The sequence below is a fragment of the Phyllostomus hastatus genome, unplaced genomic scaffold, assembly GCF_019186645.2.
Source record: "Phyllostomus hastatus isolate PE091 unplaced genomic scaffold, TTU_PhHast_1.1 phas_scaffold_46, whole genome shotgun sequence".
In the NCBI taxonomy this organism is placed as follows: Eukaryota; Metazoa; Chordata; class Mammalia; order Chiroptera; family Phyllostomidae; genus Phyllostomus; species Phyllostomus hastatus.
Window position 1 is genome coordinate 2,310,047 of NW_025334032.1, and position 25,592 is coordinate 2,335,638.

Here is a 25,592-nt window from a genome sequence, read left to right on the forward strand (position 1 = left end):
ACTGTCAGCTGATTTCTCAAAAGAATCTTTGCAGGCTAGAAGGGACTGGCAAGAAGCATTCAAAGTGATGAAAAGGAAGGGCCTACAACCTAGATTTCTCTATCCAGCAAAGCTATCATTTAGAATCAAGGGGCAGGCAAATTGCTTCCCAGACACAGTAAGCTAAAAGAGTTCGTCATCACCAAGACATTATTATATGACATGTAAAAGGTACTTACTTAAGAAAAAAATAGATGAACCCAATATTAAAATGACAATAAATTCACTACTATCAACAATCGAATCTAAAAAACAAACTAAGCAAACAGGCAGAACAGCAATAGAATCATAGACATGGAGATCATTTGGAGGATTATCAGTGGAAGGGGTAAGGGTAAGATTGGGGGAAAAGATGCAAGGATTAAGAAGTACAAATTGGTAGGTACAAAAGAGATATGGGGCTGTTAAGAACAGGATAGGAAATGGAGTAGTCAAAAAACTTATATGCATGACCCATGGGTATGAACTAAGGAGGGTGGTGTGCCTGAAGTGTTGGGGGTTACTGGTTGGAGGGGGACAGAAGGAGGAAAAAGTGGGACAACTATAATAGCATAATCAAGAAAATAAATTTCAAAAAAGAAATCAGATGAGAAAGGAGAGGAACCATATAATTTCACTCATATGTGACATATAAAATGAAAAGCAACAACTGAACAAACAAGATGAAAACAACCTAAACTCATAGACACAACAAAATGGTTGTTACCAGAGAGGAAGGGTGGTGGGAGGATGATGAGAGTAAAGGAGGTTGCAGAAGGAGACTAGTCTTCATCTGGTGGGCCACTATAGAAAATACGGATGTTGTATTATAATGTTGTACACCTAAAATTCATATAATGTTATTAACCAATGTTTTCCCAATAAATGTAATTTAAAAAAATTCCTGGCACTCTGGGCCAAGATGGCGTTATAGGAGGCTCCTGAATTTTCCTACCCTCATGGCTGGACAGAAGGTACAGATATACATGGAAGAATTCCCTCTGAGAAAAGTCCAAAAACTACCTTGAGTGACTCCTATTTGTTGGGTGACTGAGAAAATACCTGCATCAAAATTGGTAGGAAATGCTTAGACACACTCTCACTATAAATCTTACCCCTGGCGCAGCACCATACAACTGGGAAGAAACCTTCAACTCCCAAGTTCTCCCTGAGAAGGAAAGATTTTGGACCATACATCTAGTCCCCTAGCTTTTCTGGTTGCTGACTGAGTTAGGAACCCAAGCTGCCTATCTGTGAAAGATAACAGAACTTGCATTTATGAGTCCCATAGAACTATAGCAAAAAAAGCAGTTGTTAACATGCACACAAGCCCTGTTGCAGCTACCTGCACCCCCAACCCTGGAGCTAGAATGGAAGACCACAGAGAGAAGAGGCAAAAACACCTATTTTCCAGTCAGTCCCTAGAAGGGATTTGGCTGAACACTTTACAAGCCGCTGTTTTAGGGTCCAGCTTCTAATTATCATGCATCTAGCTGTGATTCTCCCAAGAGCCCAAAAGACATAGTGGGTACTTTCCCTGCTTTCATCTTCCAACTCAGTGCAACAAGAAAACCAGGTTGCTAATATTTCCTTGGAAGAGCATGTACACACGTTTAATGCCTCGAATCTTATGCCTGCCACCCAAGGGACTGGCTCCCAAATAGGCTAGCCCTGATAGATAATAGAGCTTGCATTCATGAGTCTCATAGGGCTATAGTAAACAGAGAAGCACTTTTGACATGGGCAGAGGAACACCCCTCATGGCTACAAACCTTGACTCAAGAAGTAGGCAAAAATGTGCATCTCCTAGTTTCTGTGTGGAAGGGATTTGACTGTATACTTTCTCAGCTGCTGCCTGAGGTTTTAGCTTTTAATCAGCCTACATCAAGGTACTAACTGCAGTCCTCCCTTTTGAGACACTGACAGGTCTTGGCTTGCCCTTAAATACTGGGAGCCACTAAGAACAAAGATGGTGGCTTGCACAATCACTTGTTTGGCAGGCAACGAGGAGCTCAGGACAGGCTGATTGACAAGGTTCATCTCTTGCATGAGATCAGTCTCTTCAGACTAGGAGAGATGGCTGTCTTATCTAATATGCAGAAATCAAAATAGAGAATCAAGGAAAATGAAAGAAAACGGGAATATGTCAGAAACAAAAGTACAAGATAAATCTCCAAAAACCAAGCTTAATGAAATAGCAAGCAAAGTACTTAGTAGAGAGTTCAAAATAATAGTCATAAAGATGCTTGTAAGGTCAAGAGAGCAAATTCATGAACAAAAAGAGAATTTTAATGTGAAAATAACTGAGATATACAAAATATAATGTACCAAACAGAAATCACAGAGCAGAAGGATACAATAACTATACTGAAAAATTCAACAAAGGACTTCTACAGCAGACTAGATCAAACCGAAGTAAGGATCAGTGAACAGGGTAATGGAAGACATGAAGTAGAGGTGCAAAACAAATTTTTTTAAAGGATGAAGATAGCTTAAGACTTAAGGGATATTATGTGTACTGATATATATATTATAGGAGTCACCAGATGAAAAGAGAGAAAGCTTTTTTAAGAAATAATGACTGACCTGGCTGGTGTAGCTCAGTGGATTGAGCTCAGGCTGCAAACCAAAGCATCACAGGTTCGATTCCCAGTCAGGGCACATGCCTGGGTTGCAGGCCATGGCCCCCAGCAACCGCACATTGATGTTTCTCTCTCTCTTTCTCCCTCCCTTCCCTCTCTAAAAATAAATAAATAAAATCTTAAAAAAAGAAGAAAAAAGAAATAATGACTGAAAACTTTCCTAACCTAGGGAAAGAAACAAACATCCAGGTCCAGGAAACCCCAAAGATTCCAAATGAGATAGATCCAAGGAGATTCACACCAAGACACATTATAATGAAAATATCAAAGTTATAGACAGACAGTTTTTAAAGCAGCAAGAAAAGCAACTGTTACGTACAAAGGAAGTCCCCATAACACTGTCAGCTGATTTTTTTTTTTTTCAGCAGAAAGCTTACAGGCCAGAAGGGAGACAAGATGACACAGTCAAATTGCTGAAAGAAAAGAACTTCAAACTTAAAAAAATGCTATATCTGGCAAAGTTGTTTTTCAAGACAAATGAAAGGTAAAGTATTTCCTATACAAACAAAAGTTGAATGTGTACATCAGTACTAGATTGGCCTTACAAGAAATGTTAAAGGTAGTTCTGCAGTCCAAAGTGAAAGGATAGTGATCAGTAACATAAAAACCTGAAAGTATAAAACTCATGGTAAAGGTAAATTACAGTGACAGAATACTCTAATACTCTAATGGTTGTGGTTTAAATCATTTATAATTCTAGTACAAAGGTTTTTTTAAAAGTATTAAAACAGCCATAACTACAATAGTTTGTTAATGAATACATAATATGAAAAGATGTGAATTGTGGCATCAAAACATAAAATGTTGGACAGGGAACTGTAAAGGTTTACATGCATTCAAAGTTAATTTATCAGCTTAAATTAGACTATTATAAGTAGATATTTTCTGTAATCCTTATGGTAACCACAAAGCAAAAGCCTACTGTAGAAACACAAAAGATAAAGAGAAAAAAAATTGAAGCATAATACTACAAAAAACAATGACATTACAAAGGAAGAGAGGAAGAAAGGAACTACAGAACAGCCAGAAAACAATTAAGAAAATGGCAGTAGTAATTCCGTACCTATCAATAGTTACTTTAAATGTAAATGGCCTAATTGTTCAATCAAACAATTGACATAGAGTAGCTGGATGGATAACAAAACAAGACTTAATTATATTCTGCCTAGAAGAGACTCACTTTAGCTTTAAGGACACACATAGACTGAATGTGAAAGAAATGGATATTCCCTACAATGAATTCCAAAAGGATAAAGAAGTACTATACTTAAAACAGAAAACATAGATATTAAGCCAAAAACTATAACAAGAGACAGAAAGAAGGTAATTATATAATAATATAGTGATGTACATCATAACCATGTTTTAGTCACTGACAGACTGCAATATGGTGGTCCCAAAATATCATGCAGCTGAAAAATTCCTATCACCTAATGACATGGTAGCTGTTATACTGTTAGAGTACAATACATTACATGTTTGTGGTGATGGTGGTATAAACAAACCTACTACACTGACACTTGCATAAAATTATAACATATAGTTGTAGTAGGTTATACTATCTGTTTTTGTGTAAGTATACTCTATGATGTTCATACAGTGATAAAATCACCTAATGATGCATTTCTCAAACCATATCCCAGTTGTTAAGTACCACATGACTGCAATGGGCTGAGTTATTCAAGCATCTATAACAATTATAAATATTCAATCAACATTGGAACACCTAAATATATAAAGCGAATATTAATACATCCAAAAGGAGAAGTAGGCAATGATAAAATAATGCTGGGGAACTTTAATACCCGACTTTCAACAATATAGATGATCCAGAGAGAAAATCAATAAGAAAACATTGTACTTAAACTTCATGTTAGATCATATGGACCTAACAGAAATATATGGAACATGACAGCCACAGTATACACATTCTTCTCAAGTGCACACAGAACATTCTCCAGGATAGTTCATGTGTTAGGCCACAAAACAAGTCTTAAGAAATTTAAGATGATTAAAATCATATCAGGTGGCTTTTCCAACCACAATGGTATGACCTAGAAATCAATTATAAGAGGAAAACTAGAATACTCCAAAATATGAGGTTAAACCATATGCTCCTAACAACCAATTGGCAAAGAAGAAATCAAAACAGTACTAAAAATGAAAGTGGAAATACAACAAACCAAAACAGGATACCGCAAAAAGAATTCTAATAGGGAATATCCACCCTAAGAAAAAAGAAATAACTAAAATAACCTAACTTTACACCTCAAAGAACTGGATAAAGAATAAATTAAGCCCTTGTTACTAGAAGGAGGAAAGTAACAAAGATCAGAAATTAATGAAATAGAGACTAGAGATAATAAAGAGCTGGTTTTTTGAAAACAAAATTAACAAACCTTTGGAGAGAATGAAATAAGAGAGAAGACTCGAATATAGTAAAAAATGAAAGCGGAGACATGACAGCTGGTAATATAGAAATAGTAAGGATCATAAGAAACTACTGTGAACAATTAAACACCATCAAATTGGACAGCTGAGAAGTGGGTAAATTTCTAGAAACATACAAGGTACCAAGACTGAATTTTGAGGAAAAAGGAAATCTGAACACACCAATAACAAGCAAAGATACTGAATCAGTAATCAAAAACCTTCCAACACAATAAAACACAAGACAAGATGGTTTCACAGGTGAATTTTGCCAGACATTTAAAGAACAATTAATGCAACTCCTCAAACTCTTCCAAAAGTAGAAGAAGAAGGAACACTTCCAAACTAATTTCATGAAGCCAGCATTACTCTGATACAAAAGCCAGACAAAGATACTGCAGGAACAGAAAATCACAGGCCAAATTTCTAATGAACATTTATGCAGAAACCCTTGAAAAATATTAACAAACAAAATTTGACATTATATTAAAAAGATCAGACACTGTGATCAAGTGGGATTTAGTCCAGGTATACAAGGATGTTTCAGCTTCTGCAAATCAATCAATATATACCACATTGACAAAATGAAGGATAAAAATTATGTGATCATCTCAATACATGAAGAAAAAGCATTTGACAACATTCAACAGCCTTTCACAATAAAAATTCTGAACTAATTGTGTATGGAAGAAACATGCCTTAATGTGGTAAAAGCTATATATGACAACCCCACAGCTAACATCATACTCAATAGAAAAGCTAAAAACTTCCTTTAAGATCAGGTACAAGACAAGGATTCCCATTCTTGCCACTTGTATTCAACATACTACTGGGAGTCCTAGCCAGAGCAATTAGTCAAATGAAGATACAAATGAGTGGCATCCAAATAAAAAAGGAAGAAGTAAATCTGCCTCTTTTTGCAGATGACATGATATTATATATAGAAAACCCTAAAGACTCCACCAAAAATTGTTAGAACTAACAAATTTAGTAAAGTTACAGATACAAAAATCAATATTTATAAATCAGTTGTATTTCTATACACCAACAATGAATTATTAGAAAACTTAAGCTTATTCATAATAGCATCAAGAAGAAATATTTAGGAATAAATTTAACCATGGAAGTGAAAGATCTGTATATTGTAAACTATGAAACATTAATGAAAAATTGAGAACCAACTAACTCACACCAGTCTAGCCTCCACACAGTCACATGCACTGACTCCCACTCCAGCTGTGTGCACACATGATGACCTACACATGTGTAAGACATGGATGTCAGCCTCACCCTGGTTTCTGCAGAGAAAAGGGAAAGACTCCCAAGGCCAGATGCTGCATGCCCCCAGGAGCCTGACTCAGGAAATCACAAGATAGAGGCGTAGGTAAACACAGCTCGCCTCCTCATACAACCACTGCAAAAATCACAACTAAACTACAAAACAACTACCACCCAAATCATCAGAAAATCAAGCTGTATGGAAGCCTGACAATCAAAGAATTAAAGAAATCATATCCATCCAGATGGGAGTAGGTTGGAGATGCACAGACACAGAATGGGTGGTCCCACAACCATGTGTGGTGGATAAACATCAGGAGGGGTACCTCAGGAGCCAGGTTATCCCAGCCCTACACCAGACCACTCAGCCCAGGGTTCCAGTGCCAGGAAAATAAGTCCCCATAACTTCTGGCTGTAAAACCTGTGGGAGTTGGAGGAACATTAGAAACTATGGGATATTCAGGTTTCTCCTCTTAAGTTAAAAGGCGTGCAACAGACTTAGAATTAACACAGACTTACTCCCTCTGGGCTCCAGCACCTGGGCAAAAACTGGAAGGGCACCAGTGGCATATGGGGAGAAATTGAAGTATCTGGCATCAGGGTGAGTGCCAGGGGACAGTTTTCTCCCAGACAAAACATTTGAAATCAGGAAGCAGCCATTGTCCCTTTTCTGAGCCCTCTCCCACACAGAGCAGCAACACCATATCTGAGACTCCATCAACCTGGTTCATACAGGTTTCACTGCCCTGGCGAGTACCTAAGGCTCTGCCCCATCCAACTTACTGGTGTGCTTTTCTACCATTAGCCACTTTACTAAGACAGGGAGTCAAAGCAGCTCTACTTAATATATAGAAAAAGCACATGGAGGCTACCAAAATGAGGAGACAAAAATAACCAGCTGGCTGACCCCACCTTCAGGGTGCAGAGCCCCACTCTCAGCAGAGCACCACCCTGAGGGGCTTGCCTGAATACAGCCTCATGTTGTCACTGCTTGAAATAGACTTTTTATTGTCCAAATTCCCACAGTGCAAACCTTGTGGAAAGGAGCTACATCTATTTTGTAGGCTCTCTGTTGAATGTTTGTAAGTATACCTTACTAAAGAGTAAAATTAATGTTTTCATATTATAAATGACAGTGTTGTTTGTATGTGTGTGGATATAAACAGCCTGTGAGATATAATTTACATGCCATGCAGTTCACCCATTTCAAGTGTGCAATGTAATGGTTGGTTGTTTCTTTAACAGGGCAAAAAAGATGTGACTCATATATTTAACAACATCCTGAGAAGACAGATAGGCACTCGATGTCCTGCTGTGGAGTACATTAGTGCTCATCCTCACATCCTGTTTATGCTTCTCAGAGGGTAGGTACATGGTTTCTTTTAAAGTATGTTTGAATTTAGAATAGTTGGTAAAAGTATATAGTGTTAGCATCATTGGAGATATTGTGTGTTCTTTTTTGGAATCACAGTATAGTATTTGCCATGCTTGAAGTTAGTCCTCCAAATCTATGTCACCATGATTACTTAGGCCACAACAAAATCCTTTTTTTACGCCTGTATATTTCTTTTTTTATTAAATATATTGGCTTGAACACTGATTCATAAAATTATATAGATTTCAATTCTATAATATACCATCTATATATTGCATTATGTGTTTACCACCCAAAGTCAAAACCCCTTCCATCACCATAAACTTTACCCCCTTTGCCTTTCACTGCCTCCCTCCTCCACCCCTCCTTTCCCTCTGGTAACCACCATACTGTTGTCTGTCTCTGAGTTTTTGTTTGTTTGTTTGTCTTCTTTGTTTAGGTGTTGTTTTCAGTTTTTATCTTACATGAGTGAAATCATATGGTTTTTGACTTTTTCTATCTGACTTATTTTGCTTAGCATATTCGCAGGATCAATACATGTTGTTGTAAGTGGCAGTATTTCACCTTTTCTTATGCCTGAGTAGTATTCCATTGTACATGTGTACCACATCATCTTATCCAATTATCTTTTGAAGGACACTTCAGTTGTTTCCATGTGTTTGGCCACTATGAATAATGTTGCAGTGAACATATATGTATACATACAAAATATATACATATATACACATACAAAATACATATTTTTTTTTACCTTTATGAATAAATGTTTTCAAATTTTCCCAATAGATACCCAATGGAGGGATTGCTGGGTCATATGGTAACTCTGTTCTTAATTTTTTGAGAAACATATTAGACATACTACTAGAGCAATCAGGCAACAGAAGAAAAAGAAAAGTCATCCAAATTGGAAATGAAGAAGTAAAATTGCCACTTTTTACACATGACATGATTCTTTATGTAGAAAACCCTAAAGACTCCTTTAAAAAAACAGGAAGAAACAATAAATAAATACAGTAAATTTGCAGGCTATAAAATCAATGTACAAAAATCCATTGCATTCCTATGTAATAACAATGAAATTTTAGAAAAAGAAATGTAAAAAAAGACAATTACTTTTGTAATTGCAACAAAATAATAAAATAGCTAGGAATAAACTTAACAAAGGATGTGAAGGATGTATACACTGAAAACTAAGACATTATTAAGAGAAATTGAAGAAGACACAAAAAACAGAAAGATTTTCCATGTTGATGGTTTGAAAGAATAAACATAGTTAATATGATCATACTACCAAAAGCCATATATGATTTAATGTAATCCCCATCAAAATGCTTATGGCATGTTTTAAAGAAATAAGACAAAAAATACTCAGATTTGTATGGAAATACAAAAGACCCTGAATAGCCAAAGTAATCCTGAGAAAAAAAGAACAAATATCAGATTATACAGTAAAGTGACAATAATGCAAACAGCATCTCTATTTCTCAATAAAGTTCTTTCTGTTTACTACCTCTCTTTCCTCCACTTACTGTTACCTCTTGTCTCTTCCTATTATATTATTGCTTGTGTTTCCCAATCCACCCTTTTTAAGTATATTTTATTGATTATGCTATTACAGTTTTCTCATTTTTTTCTCCCCTTGCACCCTGCACCCTCCCTCCACCCTGCACCCACCCAGCATTTCCCGACTCATTAGTTCATGTCCATGGGTCATACATATAAGTTCTTTGACTTCTCCATTTTCTATTCTATTCTTAACCTCCCCCTCTCTATTTTGTATTTACATTTATGTTTCTTATTCCCTGTACCTTTTCTCCATTCTCCTACCTCCACCTCCTGCTGATAACCCTCCATGTGATATCCATTTCTTTTTTCTTTTTTTAAATTATTTTATTGTTGTTCAATTACAGTTGCCTGCATTTACCCCCCACCACTTCCCCCCAACCCCAGCCAAACCCACCTCCCTCCCTTGCTTCCACCCCCCACCTTGGTTTTGTCCATGTGTCCTTTTGATAGTTGTTCCTGAAAACCGTTCCCCCCATTATCCCCCCCTACCTCCCCTCTGATTACTGTCAGATTATTCTTAATTTCATTATCTCTGGTTATATTTTGCTTGCTGTTTTCTTTTGTTGCTAATGTTCCATTTAAAGATGAGATCATATGGTATTTGTCTTTCACTGCCTGGTTTATTTCACTTAGCATAATGCTTTTCAGTTCTATCCATGCTGTTGCAAAGGGTAGGAGCTCCTTCTTTGTGCTGTATAGAATTCCATTGTGTAAATGTACCATACTTTTTGATCCATTCACTTACTGATGGGCATTTAGGTTGCTTCCAGAACTTGGCTATTGTAAATTGTGCTGCTATGAACATTGGAGTGCATAGGTTCTTTTGGATTGCTGTTTCAGGGTTCTAAGGGTATAATCCCAGCAGTGGAACTGCTGGGTCAAAAGGCAGTTCCATTTTTAGTTTCTGAGGAATTTCCATACTGTTTTCCATAGTGGCTGCACCAGTCTGCATTCCCACCGACAATACACCAGGGTTGCCTTTTCTCTACAACCTTGCCAGCACTTGTTTGTTGATTTGTTTATGATGGCCATTCTCACTGGTGTGAAGTGGTATCTCATCATGGTTTTAATTTGCATCTCTCTGATGTCTAGTGATGCTGAACATTCTTTCATATGTCTCTGTGCCCTCTGTATGTCTTCCTTCGAGAAGTGTCTGCTCAGGTCCTTTACCCATTTTTTAATCAAATTATTTGTCTTCATGGAGTGGAGTCATGTGAGTTCTTTATATATTTTGAAGATCAAACCCTTGTGTGAGGTATGATTGGCAAATATATTTTCCTATATGATCAGTTCCCCTTTCATTTTGCTGATGTTTTCTTTTGCCATGCAGAAGGTTTTTAATTTGATGAGATCCCATTTGTTTATTCTTTCCTTTATGCCCCTTGCTCTAGGGGCATATTGGTGAAAATATTGCTGTGTGGAATGTCTGAGATTTTCCTGCCCATCTTCTCCTTTGGGACTTTCATGGTGTCACGATTTATATTTAAGTGCATTATCCACCTTGAATTTATTTTTGTATATGGTGTAAGTTGGTGGTGGAATTTAATTTATTGGCGCGTAGCTGTCCAGATCTCCCAACACCATTTGTTGAAGGGGCTATTTTTACTTCCACTTTATGCTTCTGCCCCCTTTGTCAAATATTCATTGACAATAGAGACATGGGTTCTCTATTGTGTTCCATTGATTTATGTGTCTGTTCATATGCCAGTACCAGACTGTTTTGATTACAGTGACCATATAATAGTTTGATGTCAGGCATTGTGTTCCCTCCTACTGTGGTGTTCTTTCTCAAAATTGCTGCAGGTATTTGGGGTCATGTATAGTTCCATATAAATTTTTGAAATGTGTGTTCTATATCTGTGAAATGTATCATTGGTACTTGAATAGGGATTGCATTGAATCTGTACATTGCTTTGGGTAGTATGGACACTTTGATGATGTTAATTCTTCAAATCCACGAATAGAACGTATAAGCTTCCATTTGTGTCTTCCTTAATTTCTTTCTTCAGTGTTGTGTAGTTTTCTGACTATAGGTCTTTTACCTCCTTGGTTTGATTATTCTAAGGTACTTTATTTTTATCATTGCCATAACAATTGGGATTTTTTTTCCTGACTTTTGTTTCTGATATTTCATTGTTGGTATACAAAAATGCCTTAAATTTCTGAATATTGACTTTGTATCCTGCTGCTTTGCCAAATTCCCTTATTAGGTTGAGTAGTTTTTTAGTGGAGTCTGTAAGGATTTCTTTGTACACTACCATATCATATTTAATGACAGATTTACTTCCACCTTTCCAGTTGGGGTGTCTTTTGTTTCTTTTTTTGTCTGATCACTATAGCTAGAACTTCCAATACTATACTGAATAGAAGTGGTGAAAGCAGACATTCTTGTCTCGTTCCTGATTTTAATGGGAAAGCTTTTAGTTTTTATGCATTGAGTATCATGTTGGCTGTAGGTTTCTTGTATATGACCTGTATTATGTTGAGTTATGTCCCCTTATTCCCACTTTGCTGAGTGTTTTATCATAAATTTGTGCTGTACCTTATGAAATGTTTGTTCTGCATCTATTGATATGATTGTGTGATTATTGTCTTTCCTTTTGTTTATGTAATGTATTATGTTTATTAATTTGTGAATATTGTACCATTCTTAAATCCCTCAGATGAACTCAACTTGATCATGGTGTATGATCTTTTTAATGCATTGCTGTATTCGGTTTGCCAATATTTTGTTGAGGATTTTGGAGTCTATATTCATCAATGATATTGGCCTGTCATTTTCTTTCTATGTTGTGTTTTTATCTGGTTTTAGCATCAGGATGATGCTTGCTCATAAAGGGAGTTCGAGAGTCTCCCCTCTTCTTGAATTTTTTGGAATAGTCTGAGAAGGATAGGGGTTAGCTCTTTGTTAAATGTTTTGTAAAATCCTCCTGTGAAGCTGTCCAGTCCAAGGCTTTTGTGTGCCAGTCTTTTGATTACTGCTTTAATTTCACCAGCTGTTATTGTTCTGTTCAGGCTTTCTGCTTTTTCATGATTTAATTTTAAAATATTATATTTTTCTAGAAATTTGTGCATTTCACCCAGGTTCTCAAATTTCTTACCATATAGTTGTTCATAGTACTTTTTTAAAGAGTTTATTTATTTTAGAGAGGGGTTGGGGAGGACAAAGCAAGGGACAGAAAAATCAATGTGTGATTGCCTCTCATGCACCCCCTACCAGGGACCTGGGCCACAACCCAGGCATGCACCCTAGACTGGGAATCAAACAGGTGACTCTTTCATTCAGGTCAGGGTACGATCCACTGAGCCACACCAGCTAGGGCTATTCATAGTAATTTCTTACAATCCTTTGTATTTCTATAGCATCAGTTGTGATTTCTCCTCTTTCATTTCTGATTTATTTATTGAGTCATCTCTTTTTCTCAATGAGTCTGGTTAAAGGATTGTCAATTTTGTTTTTCTTATTAAAGAAACAGCTCCTAGAATTACTGACCTTTTGAATTGCTCTTTCAGTCTCTATGTCATTTAATTCTGCTGTGATCTTGATCATTTCCTTCCTTCTGCTCACTCTGGGCTTTGTTTGTTGTTGTTCCTCCAGTTCTTGTAGATGTAAGATTAGGTTGTTTATTTGAAATGCTTCTATCTTTTTTAGTTAGACCTGTATTGCTATGAACTTCCCTCTCAGGACTGCCTTCCATGTGTCCCATAGGTTTTAACTCTTATGTGTTCATTTTCATTTGTTATCAGAAACTTTTTTATTTCTTCCTTGATCTCATTATTAACCCCTTCATTGTTTAATAGTATGCTGTTCAATCTCCATGAGTTTGAATGTTTTTGAGTTTTTTCTTATTAAGGATGATTCCTAGTTTCAAGCCCTTGTGGTGCAAGAAAATGTTTCGTATGATTTTAATTTTCTTCAATTTTTTGAGGCTTGTTTTGTGTCCTATCATGTGGTCTATCTTTGAAAATGTTCCATATGCATTTGAAAAGAATGAGTATTTTGCTTCTTTGGTATAAAAGGCCCTATATATATCAGTTAAGTTCATTTGATCTAATGTGTCATTCAGTTCCACAATATCCTTGTTTATATCTTAATTGGAAGATCTATCCATTGTTGACAGTGGGGTGTCATTCCTGAAGTCTTCCAAGATTTTTCTTATATATTTGGGTGCTCCTGTGTTGGGAGTATATATGTTTACATTGTTTATGTCTTCTAGATGGATTCTTTCCTTCAGTATTATGAAATGTCCTTCTGTGTCTCTTTTTATGGCCTTTGTTTTGAAGTCTGTTTTGTCTGAAATAAGTATTGTTACCCTGGCTTTTTTTTTCCTGTTTGTTTGATTGGAATATTTTTTCCAACCCTTCACTTTCAGTCTGTGTAGGTTTTTTGTTCTGAGGTCAGCCTCTAGTAGACAGCATATGTGTGGGTTATGTTTTCTTATCCATTCAGCTACCCTGTATCTTTTGATTGGAGCATTTAATCCATTTATATTTAAGCTTATAACTGATAGGTATTTATTCATTTCCATTTTACCCTCTTTGTAACCTGTGTTCTTCTCTCTCTCTTTTTCTTCATCTTCTTAAAGATGAAAGAAAAAATGGATTTCTTCAGTCCTTTTAGCATATCTTGCAATGCTGGTTTGGTGGAGGTGTATTCTTTTATTCTTCTTTTGTCTACAAAACTCTTTATTTTGCCTTCCATTTTAACTGAGAGCCTTGCTGGGTTGAGTAGCCTTGGTTGTAGGCCTTTGCTTTTCATTACTTGGAATATTTCTTTCCATTCTCTTTGGGCTTGTAGTGTTTCTGTTAAGAAGTCAGCTGATAGCTTTATCGGAGCCCCTTTGTGTTTTACTTCCTATTTCTCCCTTGTTGCCATTAAGATTCTCTTTTCGTCTTTGAACTTTTCCTTTTTAATTATGATGTATCTTGTAGTGGGCCTCTTTGGGTTCTTCTTGATTGGGACCCTCTGTGCTCCCTGCATTTGTGTGACTTTTTCTCTTATCAAATTAGGGAAGTTTTCCATCATTACATTTTCAAATAGGTTTTCTATCCTTGTTCTTCTTTTTCTTGTATCCCTGTTATACAGATATTATTACATTTCATGTTGTCCTGCAGTTCTCTTAACCCCTCTTCATTCTTTTTGAGTATTTTTTTCCTTTTCTTGCTCTTTCCAGTGATTTTTTTCTACCTTGTCCTCCAGCTCATTGATTCAGTCCTCTGCTTCATCTAGCCTGCTTTTGATTCCTTCTATTGTGTTCTTTAATTCAGAAATTGTATTCTTCATTTTCTCTTGGCCCTTGTTGATTGTTTCTGTGTCCTTTTTTTCTGCTGATATAGTTTGCAATAAGTTCCTCATAGTTTTTCTGTAGTTTTTGGTAATTCTCACTGAGCTCCTTTAGCCTCCTTATCATTGTTTTGAACTCAATATATGATAGTTGACTTGTCTATTTTACTTAGCACTATTTCTGAGGATTCATCCTTTCCTTTGGACTGGCAGTTGTTTCTTTGTCTTCCTATTATTTGTGAGACTCTTCTTGTTTGCTTCTGCTTCATAAATTGATCTCTTTTGGCTCCCTAAGTTGATGGTATGAACTTCTATTGTAGGAGACCTGTGGGATTCAGTGGTGCAGTCTCTTTGATCTCTTGAACTTGATACTCTTGGGACGCCCTTTATGTCGTTTATGTTGGCTCTCCAGATATAATTGTTTTGATTGTTGCTGGGTTTTCCATTGATGGGTTCTGCCGTCCAGGTGGTTGACTGAGCATCACTTCTCCCACCTCGTTTTTGATCCTGTTGTGCAGATGCTGCCAAAACAAAATCACAAAGTCCAGGAAAGAAACCCACACCTTCAAATATACCTCACCCCTACCCACAATCCTACTATCAACAGCAAATGAACCAGTGTTAATAAGGATGTAAAGAGTTTAAGACTATTCTAAGAAAGGAGAGTGGATACACTTAGTGAATGAAAAATTATTTTGAGAGGGGAAAGGGAGGAGCACTAGTAAGAGCTGGGAGTCAGAGCAATGCGAAGAAAGAAAATAAAATTTACATCATGAATAAAAAAGGGAGCAAAGAAGGTGGAATGGAGTATGAGAAGGGAAGCGTATAATATTAGGTTCAAACATAAAATAAAATAAAGTAAAATAAAGTAAAATAAAGTAAAAAGTAAAATAAAATAAATTAATAAAATAAAAAATAAATAAAATAAAAATAAATAAATAAAATAATAAAATGTGAGAGAGAGAAAGAAAAGGGCAGGAAAAAGCATATAAATAATGAAAATATAGGAGCCAAATTGTAAAGAAAGAACCACCACAGCACTATCAGCAACAAATGAGCTAAAGTTAATATAGATGGTTTGGGGATAAAAGGGAAAAAAGAAAGAAGGAAAAGCTTAAGAGATGTCTAGAGGAATGGGAGGTGATTTTAAAATGATGGAGTGATAGGGAATACTAAGAGTGAGGGGCAAAAACCAGGCTAAGATAGGGAAAAGTTAAAATTTGAATCAAAAAGAAAAAAGAACAAGAGGGGGAATAAAGAAAATAAATGGGATGAAAGAGAAAAAGAAAAAAAAACAGGCTAAGACAGGGCAAAGTTAAAAAATTTGAGCAAAAAAAAAAAAGTAGAAGGGGGACCAGTAAAATTTGAGATTTAAAATACAGAATTAGTGCAGATCTGGAGATAAAATTGAAAAAATGCAACAACAACTACTCTATCCACAGCCAACTAGCAGAGATTGCTAAAGGTGGAGAGAAAACACAGGTACTTTAATAGTGGGGGAAAAGACTGCGAGATGACCATTGACAAGAAAATTGGTTTTGGGTGTCTGAGCAGGGAAGGAATAGAGTATGGGTGAAAACAAGTTGTTACAAGAGAGAAAACAAAATTTAAAAGGAAAATAATGAGAGGAAAGAAGAAGGTAAAATGGAGTAAGGGGAAGGAGAGGCAAAATATGTGAATGGAAGTAACCTACAGTATAAAATCTAGTGACTTACTATGCATAAACTTGATGGACAAGAAATGAATGTTAAAAAGCTATGCAGGAAAGAAAATATCGCAAATCATGGAGGAGACCACAGTGGATTTCATCTTGTTATCCTCTAGTATTTACTACTGTTTTTTTTTTTTTCTGGATCCACCTCTAGTCTTGTCAGATGTTGACCTTATCTGACCTTAGGCAACCTGTTCTGACACTACTAGGGATCTAGTGTCTGTGGCTGCCTCCTTCAGTTGTTAATCTTGTCACTTCGAACTCAACAGTCAGGCTTAAGCCTCATGGGGCAGGGCAAAATCCTTCCTGGGGTCAGGGCTATTGTTTCCCCTCAGGCTGCTGGTACTCGGAGGGGAGTGGTCCTGAGCAGGATGGCTGCTGCCTATGGGGAATGGCTCAGCACCTGGATCCTGGTGTCTACTCTCTCAGTTCTGTCCCCAAAGACTCCATCCCTAGTCTCTTTTCAGGTGTCTCTTCCCCCACTTTTGCTGGAGCCCAGGGTAAGTGGCTGCAAATGAAAATTTGTGCATTGGCCCTTTAAATGACTCGTTGTGTCTCCAGCTGTCTGCCTCTTTCACCCCTGGTTGTTATCTGAGTACTTTTTGAGCTCTGGTGCTCTAGACTGGGAATCCCAGTTTAGGATTTAGACCCACTCTTCTCAGGGGTATCCACCTGGCCACTTAATTATCCCTCCGACGCTACCACCTGTGGGTGCCCAACCTGACCTCTTGAGTCTCCACTGGACTCCTTACCAGTCGGATTGTTCTGAAGTTGATTCTTCTCTCCATCTGAGGTTATAAAGTTTCTCTCTCATTATTGTTCAGATGTTTGTTCCAGGTGATTTCTCCACAATTTAGTTACAATTCCAGATTGGTCCTAGGTGGAGGTCAGTATGACTTTCATTCACTCCTCTAACATCTTGCCAGTCTGTTGTTAATTTTTAAGTGTAATAATTACACTGTGATTATGTACAATAAAAATTATTTTTTTAGCCATGCCTGGTGTGACTCAGTGGATTGAGTGCTGTCCTGTGAAGCAAAGGGTCTCCAGCTCAATTCCCAGTCAGGCACATGCCTGGGTTGTGGGCCAGGTCCCCAGTAGTGGGCGCGCAAAAGGCAACTACATATTGTTGTTTCAATCCCTCTCTTTATCCCTCCTTTTCTCTCTCTAAAAATAAATAAATAAAATCTTTAAAACATTATCTTTTTATTTTTGAGATGTATATTGAAATGTTTAAGGTTGATATGACATTATATAAGGCTTTACAATACTTTAACCACAACAATAATGAGGGGTGGTGTTGGGAGATATGTGAAACAAACAGCAAAATATTCATGGTTTTTAAGGCTGAGTAATGGGTACAGATGTTTCTTTGTACTTTCTACTTTTGTATATGGTCAAAAACTGTTGTAATAAAAACTTTGAAAGGGATTATTAGGAGAAATTTATGGTTTTTAATATTAGACTTCTGGAACATCTTCGCTGGTCATGATTCTCTATGGGTCACTAAGAGAAGCTTAGTGACCTCATCCTCAGGTTCTCTCATTATCCTGGAATGTCACTTACCTGGACCAAGAGAAAAATTCCTTTAGAGGAAGTCTTTATTCATAATTTTTTCATGAAATTTGGGCTCCAAATCCTTTATACCATGTTTTGTAACCTATATCCAAATGATATGACTCTCTCTCCCTCTCGGTTTTGAAATAGATTTTATGTATGTATGTATGTATGTATTTTTAGAGAGAAGGGAAAGGAGGAAAAAAGAGAGGGAGAGAAACATCAATTAATTACCTCTCTCATGCCCCCAATTGGGGACCAAGCCTGCAACCCAAGCATGTGCCCTGACTGGTAATCGAACTGGCAACCTCTCAGTCCATAGGCTGGCACTCAATCCACTGAGCCACACCAGCCAGGGCCAGATTCTCTTTGATGGACAAGTATCAATTTCTTTGTTGTCTTGTACTCATTATGGGTAGACTTAGCTTCAATATAGCATGTTACTATCATATCTCTAAATAACATCATGATTTGATCTATAAATGTACCAATCAAGTTATATGCTAAATTTTTACACATCTTCAGAAAAGATAATTCAGTACAAAATTCTGACCTTTAACAAAGGGCTAATTCTCTAGCATTTCACACTACAGTAGAAAATGGTGACAAGTTGATTCTGGTGCAACTGTTCCACTTATGCTTCTTGTTATCTGCCCTCTCCTCAGAGTCTTCTATAATTCCCTCTCCCTTCAGACTTAAACAGCCCCAAATCTTGTGAAAGATATACTAATAGTAAAAAAACACATGAAATTCAGAAACAGATCTGGGTTGGAAACTTGGCTCTGTCACTTATTAGCTGAATAACCTTGAACAATAGCCTTTTTCTCTCTTTGTTTCAATTTTATCATCTGTAAAATGGTAAGAATAATACTTGGTCCTCAGTATTATTAGAAGGATAAATGAAAAAAACATTAGTAAAGATATTGAATGCAATACCTGGTACATAGCAAGCAACAATAATTGGTATCTACAAAACATGCAGTGAAGGAATGGGTTTAACATTTAGGTTAAAAAATAAGAATCATTGTAATAGAGAATATAAACCAAAGGAGTCATCACCACATGTTGATAATGGTTTCTTTCGGAGGGATTATGATGTACACTCTCTTTTCATACTATACATTTCTAAAAATATTTGAATTTTCAAGTAATAAACTTTGAATCAGAAAATAATGAAATATTTTTAAAATATCACTCTCTTCATTCCCAATATCACCACTAAATTTCTAGCTCTAATTATCTCTTGCTTGGACTTTTCCACCAAGCTGCAATCTCAGCTCCCCCACTCTCCAAGCCATTTTCCATGCTGCCAATGGAAATCATCATGTCTAGTTCCTGGGTGGTTTTTGAAATCCAATGTTCATCATGGTCCCTGCCCTTAGGAACTTTATCCATAAGTAGAATAGAATAAATGAGATAAATATTTATTCTTTACCAAACCTAAGGATATTGTTCTTGGGATTTTACACTTGGGATAAGCTTAACTTATGGAGCACTTCTTTATGTACTAGGCAATAAACTATCAAAAGCCAATATCCTAGTCAGATTGAAATGATGTATGTCTCACTGCTTCCACTATAGCTCTCCAGCCCATTCTATGCTTATTTTACATTAGGTAGCCAGAGTGATCTTTTCAAAGCATGCATCAGGTCACGTTAATTTCTTACTTTAAACTCTCCAAAGCCTTCCTACTACACTTAAAAACCAAAGTGCTTATGTTGGGTAACAAGAGCTGTAGGTGGTCTGGCCTCTGCCCTTCTATCTACTCCTGCTTTATTTCACAGAATTCACTGCTCTTCCCTCTGAATTCCAACTACACTGGCCTTCTCCTTCTCTAACTTACTAAGCTGGTTCTTACCTTAGAGCCTTTGCACAGTTAGTTACCTTTGTTTGGAACAATTTGCCCATTCCCTGACCACTCAATCTAAAGTGAAGTTAACTAAGTATTAGTTACACTCTAAATATACCTATTGTTACCAGCCCCTGAGTTCTTGGGAACTCCCAAGATAAAAATCAAGAGAGTACTCATAGAATTAGGACTCAGGTGAAGGGTTATTAAAGCCTTGTGCCCAAAGGGAGATAACATTTAGAAAGGAGGAAGATGCTGCCCTGACCGGGTACCTTAGTGGGTTAGAGTGTTGATCCAATTTGCTGTGATTGTGGGTTTGATCCCCATTCAGGGCACATACAAGAATCAACCAATCATAAATGAATGGAACAACAAGTCAATGTCTATCTGTCTATCTCTTTCTCTCTCTCCCCCTTCCTGTCGCTGAAATCAGTAAAAGTAAAAAAGAGGATGACACTGCTCTTCAAGCAAAGTCTGGGGAGCCGTTTTAAAAGACTTTAGGCAGGAAAGATGACATCTAAGTGTGACACCAAGCATGTAGAGGTGAGACTCTTTGGTGCTTGTACAGTACAACTTCATGTGTCACATGTCTTATTAACATGTTAAGTCTCCTCCCAGGGGTGTGTTTTATACTATTATAATGAGGTACAGTCATGCAGTATTCATCTGGGGCTAAATTAGAGTTGGGGGGTGGAGGCTTTCCCCCAGTAAAGTAAATGCCTATGGTTACTGGCACTGCTCTCTGACTGCTGACTGAGTGCAGGGTTTGAAGGGCAACCAATCTTATCATGACAGGCTCAGCCTGTCACACTATTTTCTTGTCTTTAGTTTCATAGCACTTCTCAGAATACAAAATTACCTTTTTATTGTTTATAGCTTACCTCTTTATCCCTAGACATAATCTCACTAAAATACGAACACTAGGAAGCCACTGATCTTGTGCTTACTGCTGTATCCCCAGCATCTGGAAAAGTACCAGACACATCATAGATATTCAGTGGGTATTGAACGATTGATGTTTGTATGAACTGACAGATGCTATCTATGCTTCAATTAAAGCAATATTGGAAAGGTTCTTTGGATGCTATTATATTATTTTGTTAATAGGATAACAGAGTTCTTTATCTCTTGTTTATCATTTAGATATGAAGCCCCACAGATTGCCTTACGTAGTGGAATTATGCTGAGAGAATGTATTCAACATGAATCGCTTACCAAAATCATCCTCTTTTCTAATCAATTCAGAGATTTCTTTAAGTATGTGGAGTTGTCATCATTTGATATTGCTTCAGATGCTTTTGCTACTTTTAAGGTAATTTTTTTTCTTAATAGGCTAGGTCATTCAGTTTCAGCATTTAGTTAAAATCAATTGGCCACTAAAGAAGCAATTTAATTTTAAAAAGCAGAAAATTATTTTTCTTAGGCATGAGCATAGCCAACTGTGTGAGCTTTAGATCATAAGAGGCATTGGTAAATAGAATGCAATCTATTAAGCCAGTCTGTCACATTGTGGAAAAAAATCTCAAAATACTGTCATAAGCTCATACATAATGACTTTCAGTGTATAAATGAAAAGGGGAAAATGTAGTACTCTGTATATTATGTTTTTATTTATGTTAAAAACAAAGGGCATATGCTTCCACTTAAGCTGTATATCCATTAAATACCTCTGGAAGGATATCTGGGAAATAGTAGTAGTGTTTACCTCCAAGAAAAGGAATTGGGTTAATGAAGGGAGGTGGAAAACTACATCTTTGACTATGAAGGACATCATAATATTTTACTAGTGTAATTTTAAATTTCCACATGATAAAACAAAATATTAATAAATTGTGGTTTTTAATAATCATATATTTTCTTATAAGCTTTTTATCTACTTTGTTATATTGAAGTTAAATTTAACCTAACTTAATTCCTAAATTAAAACATTTTTAATTGTGATAAAATGCACATAAAATTACCATCTTAACCATTGTTTAGTGTACAGTTTAGTACTTACATATATTCATATTATCATACAGCCAGCCTGTGAAACAACTCTCCATTTCTCTCTCCCTCCAGCCACTGATAGCCACTTTCTACTTTCTGTTTCTATGAGTTTGAAAAAAAAAAGTTAACCAAAAAAAAAGTTGCCTAGAGAGCATATTTGAAGATAGTGGAGCTAATTTGTAAACTAAAATACTAGCATTTATACATTCAATGAATGATGTCCCCTTCAAGGTTTCTATGTTAGAAAACTCATCTACTTATTCTTATGATCCTGCCATTGTTTAGAACTTCAGTGTATTTTGAAACTGGCATCTTTGTTTGTTAACATGTTCACTTTTCAAAGGCATGGCAAATCTTTATTCTTTGAGGGCAGATAAAATTTTTAGAAACAGCAAAAATGTATTTGACATCCAGATTAGGGGGTTAAGTGGGCAGTCAAGTTAGCTAGAACTGTTTTTGGTTTTGGTAATAATAATTATTGCAATAATAAAAAATAAGTTTTACAATAAGTAAAATGGACCCTGAATTTATTTAGTATCTAACAAATAGGCTCTGAAGGTAATTTAAAATAAGAATTACAAAAGTATTTTAAGCTGGTGACATAACAGCATGATTGAAAAAATAAGGTTTTCCTCAACAAAATATTAGCAAACTGAATACAGCAGCACATCAAAAAGAGCATATACCATCATTAAGTGGGATTTATTCTAGGAGTGCAAGATTGGTATAACATTTGCATATCAATAAATGTGATTCAGCAAATAAAATGAAGGATAAAAACCACAGGATCATATCATTTCAATAGATGCAGAAAAAGCATTTGATAAAATCTAGCACCCACTTATGATAAAAACTTTCAGCAAAGTGGGAATTGCGGGAACATACCTAAACATAATAAAGGCCATATATGAAATTTACACAGCCAGCATCATACTCAACAAGCAAAAACTATAAGCATTCCCCTTAAGATCAAGAACAAGACAGGGATGTCTGCTTTCACCTTGTTTAATCAACATAGTACTGGAAGTCCTTAGCCACACAATCAGACAAAAAGAAGAAATAAAAGGCACCCAAATTGGAGGGGAAGAAGTAAAACTGTCTTTATATGCATATGACATGATACTGTGCATGGAGAACCCCAAAGATTCCACCAAGAAACTGCTAGAACTGATTAATGAGTTCAGCAAAGTAGCAGGATACAAAATCAATATCCAGAAATCAGTTGCATTTTTATGGGCCAATAACAAACTAACAACAGAAAGGGAAATGAAGAAAACATTCACAATCGCTTCAGAAAGAATAAAATACCTAGGAATAAACCTAACCAAGGGTGTAAGAGACCCGTACTCAGAAAATTGTAAGACACTGAAGAAAGAAATTGAAGAAGATACTAATAAGTGAAAGTAATACCGTGTTCATGGATAAGAAGAATTAACATCATTAAAATATCCATACTACCCAAAGCAATCTATAGATTCAATGCAATTCCTGTCAAGATTCCAATGATGTATTTCATAGAACTAGAACAAATATTCCAAAAGTTTATGTGGAACCACAGAAGGCCCCACACAGTAAAAACGATCCTGAGAAAGAAGAACAAAGTTGGAGGAATCATGTTATCTAATATGAAACTATGCTATAAGACCATAGTAATCAAAACAGCATGGTATGGCATATAGATCAATGGAACAGAATTGAAAGCCCAGAAATGAACCCACACCCTTATAGTTTATTAATATTTGACAGAGGAAGAAAGCACATACAATGGGCTAAAGATAGTTTATTAAATAAATAGTGTTGGGAAAATTGGACAAATAATGTGCAGAAAAATGAAACTAGACCACCTTCTTACACCACACACAAGAATAAATTCAAAATGGATCAGTAACTTAAATGTTAGACCCAAAACCACAAAAGTCATAGAAGAAAACAGTCAGGAAAATCTCAGACATGGCTTGTAGCAATATCTTATCAGATATATCTCCCCAGACAAGGGAAGTAAAAGAAAAAAAATAAACAAACTGGACTACGTCAAACTAAAACATTTTTGCATAGCAAAAAGGAAATCATCAATGAAATTAAAAGAGAATGGGAGAGCATATTCACCAACATCTGATAAGGGATTAATATCCAAAATTTATAAGAACTTACAAAATTCAGCACCAAAAAAATAAACAACCCAATTAAAAAATGAGCAAAGGACCTACATAGACACTTCTCTAAAAGGGAAATTCAGATGATCAATAGACATATAAAAAGATGCTCAGCATCACTAGCCATCAGAGAGATGCAAATTAAAACCATAATGAGATATAATCTTACATGTGTTGGAATGGCTATAATCAATAAATCAACAGACAAGTGCTGGCAAGGATGTAAAGAAAGGGGAACATTTTTTGCACTGTTGGTGGAAATGCCAGTTGGTTGCAGCCACTGTGGAAAGCAGTATGGAGATACCTCAAAAAATTAAAACTGGAACTGCCTTTTGACCCAGCAATCCCACTTCTAGGAATATATCCAAAGAAACTGAGCACACTAATTCGTAAGGACATAAGCATCCCTATGTTCATAGCATTATTATTTACAACCTTCAAGATATGGAAGCAGCCTAAGTGTTCATCAGTACATCAGTGGGTAAAACAACTATGGTTCATTTATACAATGAAATACTACTCAGGCGTAAAAAAGAGGAAAATATTACTGTTTGTGACAGTATGGATGGACCTGGAGAATGTTATGCTCAGTGATATAAGCCAGTCAGAGAAAGGCAAATACCATATGATTTCACTTATATGTAGAATCTAATGAACAAACTGGGAGTTCAGGCCAAGATGGAGGTGTAGGTAGAAACCCTTTGCTTCCTCACCTAACCAAAAGGAGGATAACAACCGATCCAAAATCAATAAACAACCAGAAGCACCAGAAAATCAAACTTCATGGAACTCTGACAACCAAGGAATTAAAGAAAAAAATCAACCAGAACAACTAGACCAGTAGGGCAGCCCATGTGGGCCAAACAGGCTCAGAGAAACCAAGGTGAGGCAGTTGACCGGGCAGGCAGGGGTGGCTGAAAGCAAAACTGAGCCTCAGAGCTGACTGTGGACTATGGCCAGATTTGCCACAGTGAGAGAAATTCCCAGGCTCACACGAGAGTCCATTGGAAAATGCACTAGAGACCAGCAGGTGAACTGTACTATTCCCTCTCTGGCCCCTCCCGCACAGGCAGTGCCAAAGCACAAGGAGGGTTGCCCTGCCCAGGGGAATACCTAAGGCCCCTCCCCCTTACAACTTAACAGGTACACTGAGACAAAGAAATATGGCCCAAATGAAAGAACAGAACAAAGCTTCAGAAAGAGAGCTAAACAATGAGGAGATAGCCAACCTATCTGATGGAGAATTTAAAGCCTTGGTGATCAAAATGCTCCCAGAACTGATTGAGTTTGGTAGAAAAATGAAAAAACAAATGAAGGATACCCAAAATGAAATAAAGCAAAATAGTCAGGGAACCAACAGTGACAGCAAGGAAACCAGTACTCAAAGCGACGATTTGTAACAAAAGGAAAAAATAAACTCCCAACTGGAACAGAATGAAGAAATATGAATTCAAAAAAGTGAATAGAGACTTACAAACCTCTGGGACAACCTGAAACATCCAATATCCTAATTATAGGAGTGCCAGAAGGAGAAGAACAAGAGCAAGAAATTGAAAACTTATTTGAACAAATAATGAAGGAAAACTTCCTCAATCTGGCAAAGGAAATAGACTTTCAGGAAGTCCAGGAAGCCCAGAGAGTCCCAAAGAAGTTAGACCCAAAGCAGAACACACCAAGGCACATCATCATTAAGTTACCCAAGATTAAATATAAAGAGAACATCTTAAATGCAGCAAGAGG

General features: G+C 36.5%; 1 protein-coding gene across 1 annotated transcript in view; it reads left to right on the forward strand.

The window, feature by feature from the left end:
• CAB39L (calcium binding protein 39 like) overlaps positions 1–25,592 on the forward strand; it is a 158,971-nt gene that overhangs the window by 85,752 nt on the left and 47,627 nt on the right. The window contains exons 4-5 of the mRNA XM_045821874.1: positions 7,614–7,732; positions 20,854–21,022. Coding sequence (XP_045677830.1) covers positions 7,614–7,732; positions 20,854–21,022 — 288 coding nt within the window. The remainder of the gene's footprint in view (positions 1–7,613; positions 7,733–20,853; positions 21,023–25,592) is intronic.